The 11,934-nt window shown below is 42.6% G+C and overlaps 1 protein-coding gene across 1 annotated transcript; it reads right to left on the reverse strand.

Annotated features, from left to right (window-relative positions):
* Positions 1-1,693: 1,693 nt before the first annotated feature.
* LOC121980327 (hydroquinone glucosyltransferase-like) lies at positions 1,694-3,695 on the reverse strand. The gene has a single exon (XM_042532324.1). The coding sequence runs from the start codon at positions 3,369-3,371 to the stop codon at positions 1,944-1,946; it is 1,428 nt and encodes a 475-aa protein (XP_042388258.1). The 5' UTR covers positions 3,372-3,695; the 3' UTR covers positions 1,694-1,943.
* Positions 3,696-11,934: the final 8,239 nt, after the last annotated feature.

Here is an 11,934-nt window from a genome sequence, read left to right on the forward strand (position 1 = left end):
GATGCTCGATGCCGCCTTCTTCTTGGCACCGCCGCCGCCAGCCTCCTTCTCCTCTCTCCCTCACCTCTCGCCGGTGGGTGCCTCTGATCGCCCCTTCTCATCACCCACGCGACCCCCGTCGCAAACGTCGTCGCCGCTTCCGCTCACGATGTCGTAGTCACCGCCTCTCCACCTAGGACACTGCTACCTCCGTCTCCCTTTCTCCGCGTCGACGCTCTCGTGAGCAGCCTCCTCTTCCCTTTCCTCTCGCTGGCAGCCTGAGCGAGCAACCCAACACCGACGTAGACTTCAGCGTTGGGGCCGCTACCACCGTCTCCTAGCATGGGCAACCTCCAGCGCCATAACCCCTTCATCGGTTTCGTTCCCTCGTGGCTGCCACCTCCAGCAGTCACAGGCAGACCCATGGCTTTGGCCAACCTCATAGTGTCACAACTGCTTCCAACATCCCCATCATCAGATCCGATCATCCAACACCCTTGCCCTTAGGTCCGATACTGATCCAACCTTCGATCCGCGTAGTCATGTGTTGTTGATGCGATACCACCTCCCCCGGGCTACTGTCGTCGGGCACCTCGCTAGTGTGTGCCAGTTCTGTGCCAATGTAGTGTTCCGACCTTCGTGTCATTATTATTATTTTGGCCTACGTGTCAATATCATACTCCGGTCTCCATGCCGATTATCATATCTTAGCGCACGTGCTGCTATTATATTCCAGCCTACGTACCGCTATTATCTCCCGGCCTACGTGTCGCTATTATCTCTCGACCTACGTGTCGCTATTATCCCTCGGTCAGCGTGTCGTCTTCTGGATCAAGGTCGCATTCGGCTCCATGCGGCCAGACACAGCTCCATGCCCGACTCCCATTCACCTGCTCTTCCGAGTCATTTCCGGTCATGACAACTCGAGTAGCGTCCCATCCGAGGGCGCCCCCTAGGCCAGGGTACGCTCTCCATTCAGGTTCTATACGCATTTCATTATTTTATGTCTTAATCTATTACTTATATGCTCGTTAGATCTGCCTCGAGTATCGGGGTACCAGGGACCGAGGCGACCTGGTCACTGGTTGCAGATAGCGTTGACCAAAAAACTTCTAACAACTTGGTCAACATAGAAGTCATCTCAGCATACCTCCCTCTGGGACGTCGTAATTCGATCAACATTCTATCTACCTCACTCGTGATCTGTCTGACTCGGATTTTGGACCGAATAACTCTAAAATAGGAAAAATAATTGTTTAATTGTTTGGTTATTTTGCAAGCATTATGACTTTAGTTCTTTCATATTAAAAAACAAGTATAATAATTCTACAACTCATAATAAATTTAATCAAAATAGTTAGATCTATCCAAACTGCAAGGTGGTTTTATCTGGACAGGTGCATTACATTAATTAGGTGGTAGATCTACTTATTTTGAATAGAATTAGAATTTTTCATTAAAAATTAAGGAAGGCACTTTTTAATTATAAAATTATAAAATTATAAAATTTGCTTTTGAAAATTTTCTGACCGTAAAATTCGATTGAGTACACGTGTAAGGATTGAAGATTCGAAACATGCATCCCATGATATATGGTGCTTTTATTGCGCGATGACCACTAACTCGCGCATTCGTCGGGCCACAATTATTAAAGACGCGCTTGTCCGTGCCTCCACCACGCTTCTTTTCCAAAAAAGAGAAGAAATTCAGTCCAGGAAGGCAAGAATAAGAATTGATACGCGCCAAAAGTAAGTGAAATGCGGATGCCACACCCAACTACAAGTCTACAACTACATCACAATCCCCATAGAGGAAAGCTGCTTCACACTGTTACACACTTTTACATTACATTAGGTTACATTTCATTTCATTTCATTTCATTTCATTTAGTGCCGTCGGCCACTTCAATTACGAGGGAGGAATTAACGCCATGTTAGAGTTACATGGCTTGATGCTGGACTAATTCAATTTCTGGACTTCCACCTGTTGACCACTTCGTCGAGCGCTTCCAGCGCGGCGCCGCCCTCCTCCAGGCACCTCAACGCCGCCTCCTGCAGCTCCGACACCCGCTGCCTCGCCGACTTCCCTTCCTGCCCCTCCATCAGTTCTTTCACAACCCGCGCCACTTCTTCGCGCGGCACCAGTCCGTCCTCCGCCGCCCTCAGCCGCAGCGCGATCTTCGCCCCCTCCGCCAGCATCACCGCGTTCTGCCTCTGTTCCGCGAAGAGCGGCCACGCTATGATGGGCACTCCCGCCTTCACGCTCTCCAGCGTCGAGTTCCATCCGCAGTGGCTTAGGAAGCCGCCGGTGGCGGCGTGGCCGAGCACCGCGACCTGAGGGGCCCACGACGGGATCAGTAGCCCCACCTCCCGGGTCCGCTCCACGAACCCGGCGGGTAGGAAGGGGAAGGGATCCGCCTTGCTCTGGGTCGTGAAGTAGTTAGCGCTGGCGTTGCCGCCGTCGCTGGGGCTCCGGACCACCCACAGGAACCGCTGCCCGCTCATCTCCAGACCCAGAGCCAGCTCCGCTAGCTGCGCCGTTGTCAGGGTCCCACCGCTGCCGAAGGACACGAACAGCACCGACCCCACCGGCTGCTTGTCCAACCACCTCAAGCACTCAGCGTCCTCTTCGGCCCCGGCGGGCCGGGACTGCGTCAGCGGCCCGACGAGATAGAGAGGCGGTTGGCCCTGCTTCAGGACCTTGGCGGCGTCCGGTTCGAACGCCTCGAACGTGTTCGCAATTATGCCCTCAGCGTCCCGGTATCGGCGCCCGTGGCGGAGGATCCACTTGTACACCTCGTTGGACCGGTCCTGGATCGGGTGAAGCAACTCCGGTCCAGGGATCGGCACGCAACCAGGAAGGCGGAGAGGCTCGGGCAGGTCGCGGTACTCGCATGCGACGGAGGCGTCGAGCTCGGGAAGGTGTAGGATGAGCGAGAGGGTGAGGAGATTGGAGGGGAAGAACAAGTACGGCAGGACCCCGAGGTCGCGGGCAACGGCGATGGCTTCGGTGGCGAAGAGGTCGCCGACGAGGGCGACGACGTTGAAGGAGGCCTGGAGGCGGGACAATTCGGCCCGGAGGGTGGGCACGGAGCGGACGGCGACGACCGACATGATGGTCTCGATGCGGGCATCGGGAGGGAGATCGTCGAAGGGGACGGCGGGGAGAACAAGGGAGGCGACGGACGGAGCCAGGGAGGAGAGTAGCGCGTCCTGCGTCTTGGAGGCGAAGACGGTGTAGGTGATGATGGTGACGGAGAAGCCATGACGGTCGACGAGGAGCTTGGCAAACTCGGCAAGAGGAATCAGATGCCCAGCGCCAGGCGTGGCCAGCAGCACCACGTGAGGAGCGTCTGCGCCGCTGTCGGGCTTATCGAATCCCTTCGCCTCCATGGCCGGAATCGCGCGAATTACTAATACCCACCTAGTGTTCGATCTTCTGACTCCGAGAGATTGATCCCTACAATCGAAGTCCGTGGATCAAATCACAATATATAAGGAAACGAAGGGCGAAGAACATGGAGAACCGAAGAAAAACAAATCGAGTGGGGCGTGTTTGTAAATACCAGAGGGATGTCAGCGAGATGGCACTTTAAGACGGTACGGGGGAAGAAGACTGGGAAATGACGTAGACACGGCGTCAGCATGAGCTAATTCTATTTTTATGATTACAAAATCACACGACGAATTCAAAGTTCAAACCCTCTGCACAAGTGTTTAGATCCCCAACTTAAATCTGTGTGTTAATATTTTTTATAAGGAATTTAACATTATCTTTTAATTTTAAATACAAAATCATTTCAGTGGTACAAAAACACCTGCGGTCGAAATCATTAAAAACTACTGGATGATTTGATTTTGTTGAATACAAAATTATAATAAAATAAAATATTTAGTAGGTGAAGACAACAACACACCATTAATGGCATACAGACAAAGGGCACTGTGGTGCGGAATGATCCTTCGCATCTTCTATGGTGAACTGGTAAGTATTTCACATATTAATTACGGATTATATGTTTCACATAATTGAGCGGTGAAGACACATGATCAATATGGTACATATGAACTGAATGATAGAGAGAGATATGACATTACACATGGATGTCTTCTATGACCTTGGCCATTGACCACATAACCTTTACTAGACGTTATAAATTAATAGGATGGTTTGCTTTTTCCATTGATTGATAAAATTATAAATTTAATTGGTTCCGGTGGAGTCATTTTGATTTTTTTTTTTCTAAAAAAAATTGGTTTTAAGTGTTAATCTTATCCAATTTTTAAAATACTAAATTTCATTAAATATTACATGGGATGAGATTGCATTTTGATTTGGTTTGATCCACTCTACACATGAACATATTCCCACCCTGGTCAAATTAGATATCTTCTACAATCTCCTATTGAAGAATCATAAATGAGTTGTATTTGTCTATATACATAGCTTTATTTTGAGGGCATATATAATACTTAGGGGACCCTTTGTCCAAGTATAATATTTATTTATTTATTGGAATCTCCTTTTAGGGGAAGAAAGGTGGATTGTTAATATAGACAATTTAGAAGATATCGAATGAGGAGACATGTATGGTTGGTTAGGTGTCATTTGTGTATTTGGTAAAATTTGGCATATCTTAACCAAACCCTTTACATGAGCTCGCCATGTATTTATATGGTCTTGAAAGGTTTATTTATCTTATAGTTTAAGTGTTTTATCTATCTTTAGTTTCACTGTTTATTGTTTTCTTTAGCTCTTGGAAGTCACTTTGATCATGATAGGTGAAGGGTCAACTTGTTACTATAAAAAGATAGGGACCACATTCTAGTCTCTTCTCATGCAAACATTGAAGTAAAATAACTAACATGACTCCTTTGTGTAGGTCTCTAGACGGCCGGTAAGATGGGGGAGAATTATTTGAAATTAAAATAATACTCTTTCTAGATCTTTGGACTAAGTTAGACAAACACTTGTTAAAAAACAGAAATATAAATGCATAAAAGTAAAGAAAGAGATAAGAATATTTATTTGATTTACAATCAAAAGATTGTTAATCCAAGGTAAATATAACTTACTAAAATCTCCTTCTCCTAAAGGCAGAGTAGCCTCTTACTACGTTGAAAACTTAAAAAATTATAGAATAGAACTAGAAGTTGAAGTACAGAATTCGTTTACATGTGTTGTTCTAAACTCCTAAGACCAAGCCTCTATTTATAATCTGCTGGTCGAATTTGACTGTTTGCTGGCGTGGCAGCTCCAAGCGCTTGGAATGGTTCTGGGCACCTGGGCATGGATAAAACTTTATCCACGTCGCAATGGTTTGCAACGGTGCGCAAAGGATAAACCTTATATGGTCCGAGCATCCGAATCGCAGGCGCCCGGACCGTGTTCACATGACTTCGAATAGCTGCGCGTCGAGGAGGTGCCCTTGGGCTGCCCCAAGGGGTTCAGGAGCCTGGACTTGGTCCAGGTGCCCAAGAAATCAACAGCAGGTTGACTGTCCAGATTGTCCTCTATTCCGGCTCCGTTCACTTAGGTGATTTCTGCCATCTAGAATAAGGTTCACCCAAACCTATTTTCTGACCTTCTCTTCGAGCAAGCTTCTACTCCGGCTTCTCGTCCCTCTAAAAAGTCACGCGCTTCCTTCTTGTCCGCTAGCGTAGTCTTCTGCAACACCTTGTCCCTCAGATGCATTGAGTCTGTCGACTCTCTCCCATGTCGTCTTTCTTGCTAGTTGCATTTTTTGCTTAACTTCTTGTGCTGCTAAGTTCCTACACACGTAGATACAAGACATAAAATAGACATAGGACCTAACTTGACTTTGATGATCATATCAAAACCACCACGGGGTACTTACAATCTCTTCCTTTTCGATATGGATCAACGCAGGTTAAGTTAGGATAAAACAAAACATTAAAGTAAATGAATATGCAAATTAAAGCATTAAATATACAAATTAAAATATACCCCCTAGACTTAATCTATAATGCTCCTCTTTGATCACATTAAAAATAGGGGTTAAGAAAAAATTAAGGGTTACACAATTAGTGACTAAGACTTAGAGAAAAAAATTTGGAAAGTATTTTTTGGAAATTGAATTTCATGATTTAAAAATTAGTTTTTAAAAGAAATAATTTTAAAATTATTTTTAATTATTAAAAAAATCTAAAAAATTTTATATCGGTTTAACATAGTTATCCAAAATAGTGATAAAATTTTTATAAAAAATTAACATTAATTAGAGTAGTAATTGTTGGGACCTTTGTGTCCGCTAGAAGGGGGGTGAATAGCGGTTCGTCGCGCACTTGTGCTTGCTTTGTCTTAATGATGTGCAGCAGAATACAAAAACAAAAACAACCACAACGCTAACACTCAGATTTACTTGGTATCCACCTCAAGAATGTTGGTGCAATATCCCTAGGTTAAGGATGACCTGGTTGACTAAACTTGAGTCTTTATATTTGGGTTTCGATATTTGACAATACAGATAATACATGGAGATTACAGGTGTAATCATCCGATTAGGGAGATTGCTAGAGCAATTCCCCTCTGGTTAGGGTTTGACCAGTCTGAGTTTGAAGAAGAGTCAAGTAGGTCAAGATTGACTGGATACTTGACTGGAAAGTCCTAGTGAGTGAAGCTAGGCAGAAAGAAAAATTCTGGTGAGTGAAGCCAGGTGAAAGACCTAGTGAGTGAAGCTAGGCAGTTGGAAAATCCTAGTGAGTGAAGCTAGGTGAAAGTCCTGGTGAGTGAAGCCGGGCAGTGGAAAAATCCTGGTGAGTGAAGCTAGGTGAAAATCCTAGTGGTTGAAGGTAGGTGAAAGTCCTGGTGAGTGAAGCCAGACTGATGGGAAGTCCTAGTGAGTGAAGCTAGGCAGATGGAAAGACCTGGTGAGTGAAGCTAGGCATGTGGAAATCTAGGTGGGTCAAGGTTGACCGGACACTTGGTGTTTGGAAGTCCAAGTGAGTCATGGAGGACCGGACACTTGGCATGAGATGGTAAGTCCAAGTGGGTCAAGGTTGACCGGACACTTGGCGCAAAGAGAAAGTCCAGATGGGTCAAAAGTTGACCGAATTCTTAGCGGTTGTAAGTCCAATAGGGAGTTGGTATGGAACTAGAAAGTTCGGACGTAGTAAACTTCCGAAGGCCATAACTTTTGACTCGGTATCGGAATGAGGTGATCTCGGATGCGAAACGAAGCTAATTTCAAGCTCTATCCAGTTTTCTGCTTTCCAATCGATTGGCCAATCGATTGGGGGGTTAAATCGATTGGTCAATCGATTGGTTGACGCGAATTTGTGCAGAAATGGGTTGAATCGATTGGGTAATCGATTGAAACTTCTCCAATCGATCGGTCAATCGATTGAGAGAGTTTTTGAGCGAACTGTGAGCTTCTGAATCGATCCGTTGATCGATTGAAACCTCCAATCGATCGGGCAATCGATTGGGAGGCTGAAAAAATCACGCGATAGCTCTGGAAATCGCGCGAGACACGTTGAATCGATTGAGCAATCGATTCAAGTGTTTTCCAAGAGCACAGAGGCGCTCTGGATCGATCGGTCGATCGATCCAAAGCATCCCCAATCGATTGGGAGCAATTCAATCGATTGGGATTCGACCGTTGGCGCAAATATAGACGTTGGCGAGCGTTTTCTTCGACAGAGCTTCCATCTCTTCTCTAAGGCAATCACAGAAAGCCTCCATAACGATCTTTTCTTCCTCATCGCCAGTTCTTGAAGGTTCTTGGAGGCTCATCCAAGTCAAGAGGCGAGTTGCAACAAGAAGAAGAAGAAGCTAGGGTTTTCATTGTAATATTGTAAGATTCATTTGTATTTTGTTTCTTTCTTTCTCATTGTTGTATTGTGAAGTTGTAAGGCTTCTCCGCCTTCGGTAGTTACCGAGAAGGAGTGTTTTTATGGTGGAGGGTGCGTGAGTGTGTGGATTCTTGGACTAGTCACCTCTTCTTGAGGTGGATACCAAGTAAATCCCTAGAGTTAGCGTTGTTGTTTGTGTTTCTTGTATTTCCGCTGCACATCATCCCAAGAAGCGAGCAACGAGGAGCATGACGATCGCGACAAGCTATTCACCCCCCCTCTAGCTACATTTCGGTCCCAACAAGTGGTATCAGAGCAAGGTTGCTCTTCACCAGAATCATCGCCGGAAGGGGCAAAAAGCTAGAGGGTGAAGAAGTTGAAGCAATTCTATAAGTCAAAGACTTCATTCAAGAAGCTCAACTTCAAATGGAATTCCAAGATGGACTTGGATTTGATACAAGGGTGCCTCCACAGTTTACAATGATGAGCCTAGATCTTTGAAAATCAAGGATCAAAAATTTCTTGATGTTGGAGATAGAGCAATGGTTTGCTCTCATGGAAGGCTTCGAAGCTCCAACAAGTTCAAAGGGCAAAGTTCTCAAGAGAAGCAAGTGGAGCCAAGACAAATTCAAAGGAGCGAGGCAAATGATAAAGTGACCAAGCTTTTGGTCAATCTATTACCTAGCCACATTTTGGAGCAAATTGGAGAATTCAAGGATGTCAAGGAGCTTTGGAGCAAATTGGAACGATTCATGAGATCCCCTTACCAATCCAAGAAGAATCAAATGAGGGTGATTCATTGAATCAAGATCAAAAAGAAGAAGAAGAGGACTCCGAGGTTGAGAGGTGCTCAATATCGGAAGAAGAAGTCCTAGAAGCTTCATCCTCAAAGGAGTGCAACCAAAAGAGCAAGGAAGGAGCATATTCCTTGTTTCATGTACAAGAGGATGAAGAGGAAGATGAAGTCTCCACCTCTAGGATTGAGGGGGAGAGACTTTTGTTGACATCATATCAAGAAGAAGGAGAAGCTTCTACATCCGGGTCAAATGGAGAAGAATATGTTGCATCCTCCAAAAATCAAGAAACATCAAATGGAGAAGCAAGTGTCATCCCTACACATGAAGGTAAAAATGGTTCAATTAAGAATAAAAATCATATTATATGTTTTGAGTGTAGGGAACATGGGAACTATAAAAGCAAATGCCCAAAATTGGCCAAGAAAAAGAGCCAAGTAGCACTAAAGGGCAAGGAGAAGCCCAAAGAGACCGCTCCCGGAACAAAGAAGAGTAAGGAGCACATTGTGTGCTTCTCTTGCAATCAAAAGGGACACTATTGTAGTCAATGTCCCAAGGGGAAGAAAGCGGTCAAGGCTCAAGGAGGAAGCACAACTCAAGGGGGAGCTTCAAAGGTAATACACAAGATATCATTTATTGAGCCTACCTCTTTAAATTATGGTAAAAAGCATGCTAGTTCTAATTTATATCATTTTAATGCTATTTACCATAAAAATAGGAAGCATGATAGAATAAACGAAAATCATGTGGCTATTCATGCTAAAACTACCAAACCTAAGGTTAGAAAGATAGAAAATAATTTAGGCAATAACTTTAAGGATTTTAGGTATTTGCCTAAGAAAAAGAAAAATCAAAGTGTAAATGAAAAATCTAAGGTTGAGGAGTTATGGAGAGAAAATCAAGTCTTAAGGTCAAGACTTGATAAATTGGAGAGGACTCTTAGAAAAATCACAAATGATGCACAAGGGTTCAAGAGTCAAAACCTAGGTTTAGAGAAACAAGGGTCATCCTATGGTCGTAAAGGTTTGGGATACAAACCTAAGGCTAAGAAGAATGCAATTTCTTACCATAGGGTTCCATACAACTATGGAACTAACCCTAGGCCTAGTGGTCAAGTCAAAAATACAAGGAAAGTTATCCCTAGAAGTATTTTTACAACAACAAACGTGACTAAGACTTCTAAAAAATCTAAGAAAGTCACTAGGAAGATCACAAGGGAAGAAATCCCTAGAGTTGATCTATAAAAAGTGACTATGGCTTCTAAGAAGCCTAACAAGGTCACTAAGAATGTATCTAGGGAAATTATCCCTAGTGAGTACCTAGAGCATCCAAGGAGCTCCAATAGGTTTTAGGTTCCTAGGAGCATTTTCTCTACCCCTTAAATGGGATATAGAGTGTCAACTTCGATTAGAAGGGTAGTTAACCCAACTTTGATGAAGTTGACACTCGGAGAGCATTTTCAAGATTATTGTTAACCTTTGAAAATGAAAAGGATTATGATTTACTCTTGAAATGAGTAAAATATGCCATAATTTGAGAAAATTAATTTTAAATTAAATTGTCATAAGTGGGAGAATCGTAAAGAAATGTCAAGTTGGGATTTTGACATTTTATTGGGAAGTTAAAGGCAAATGTAATCCTTATTTTAATTTGTTACTCTTTAAAAGAGTAATTTGTGCCAAAATTTGAGGAATATGCTTAATTTAAATTGGCACAATGTAGGAAAAGCAAAGGAAATGTCAAAATTGGGTTTTGACATTTTTTTTGAGAAATATTGGGAAATCTAGGTTTAAACTTTAAGTTAGCTAAGATTTAAGGATACTTAGATAGTCATTCTAGGTATTTTATTTATGCTAAGTTGTCATGCTTTGTTTGCCCATCATATGTCATGACATCATATTTATTCTTGCACTCATGCCTTATTATGAAAAACATAAAAATATCATGTCATGTCATTCATACATCATGTAGTCATAGGAAATTTTCTTTTGAAAATTATTTATCTTTGATGTATGCCATAACGCATCATGCATTATTTTAATTCCTTGCAAACTAAGGACAAATGACATTCATTAACAAGTAACATCCTTGGTGGATATTCCTAACCTCAAAATGCCTAGATAGATATGCATGATCCCTATATTAGGGCAAAACCAAAGTTTACATCTCACTAAAGAAATATAAGGTGACTTGTATGTGGTTTTGTGCACATTAGATACAAGTGAGATGTTAGGGCGATGAACAAAACTCAAGGTATTGATTAAGTGCATTCTTTTGAGTTTTAAGTTCATCAAAACAACACTAGTTATGTGTTTTCCAATCATTAGGAAAGCTAATGTACAAGTCATGTGTATTGAGCCCAAAGAACATGGTTGGATATTGGTTTTGAAAAAGGTTTTAAAATGCTTTTAGAAAACCTTGATGAAGACTATCTTTTGATAGTAATCATCATCGAAAAGTTAGACACAAACTAGAAGAAAATACTAAAGTTTTTACAAGTTTTCAAGTTTGTGCCAATCTTGGAAAATAGAAAGTATTTTCATAGGAAACTACTTTTTCTTGATAGTATATGCCCTAAGGAATGTCTACATGAATTTTCATAATTTTTCAAATTTTGTAGAATTTTTTGGGAGTTTCTGAAATTGATTGAAAGTGAATTTCAGCATTTTTAGAGCTTCAATCGATCACCCGATCGATTGGAGTGCCTCAATCGATTGGGCGATCGATTGAGAAGGCATTTCTCATGAGCAGAAGCTCGCTGGATCGATCCACTGATCGATCTACGCAGTCTGAATCGATCAGTGGATCGATTCAGCCGGGTTCAATCGATTGGGACCCAACTCCAATTGATTGAAATGTTGATTTTGGCTGGGTAAACTAGAGTTTAGCATTTTTTTAGTCTATATAACCCATCCTTACCCCTCAAAATACATTTGTATACATTTAGGGAGAGTTTTCATGATGAAAACAAGGATGGATTGGTTAAGGAAGACTAAGTAGAGGTTTAGGTTGAGGTTTGATTTTTAATATTGAATTTTTGAACCTCAAAACTTCAAAATTTGGGTTTCCTATATGTTTAGGGATTCCAAGTCATTGTTGGTGCAATGACAGAAGTTACGTGCATGTCTTTAGGGGGAGTTATGTTAGTTAGAGCCCTAGAGCCAATCATTTGATGATTGTATTATGGACTTGTTGTATCATATTCTTATATAAATAAAGTCATTTGTTTTGGTTATTATACTTACTTGTATTGGTACCAAATAACTAAGTATAATAGCGTCCTTGAGTAGAGGGTTCTTACCTATATCAATCGATTAGTTGAACCGATAGTGAGATGATATAGGGAA

Source organism: Zingiber officinale, chromosome 5A (assembly GCF_018446385.1).
Source record: "Zingiber officinale cultivar Zhangliang chromosome 5A, Zo_v1.1, whole genome shotgun sequence".
Taxonomy (NCBI): Eukaryota; Viridiplantae; Streptophyta; class Magnoliopsida; order Zingiberales; family Zingiberaceae; genus Zingiber; species Zingiber officinale.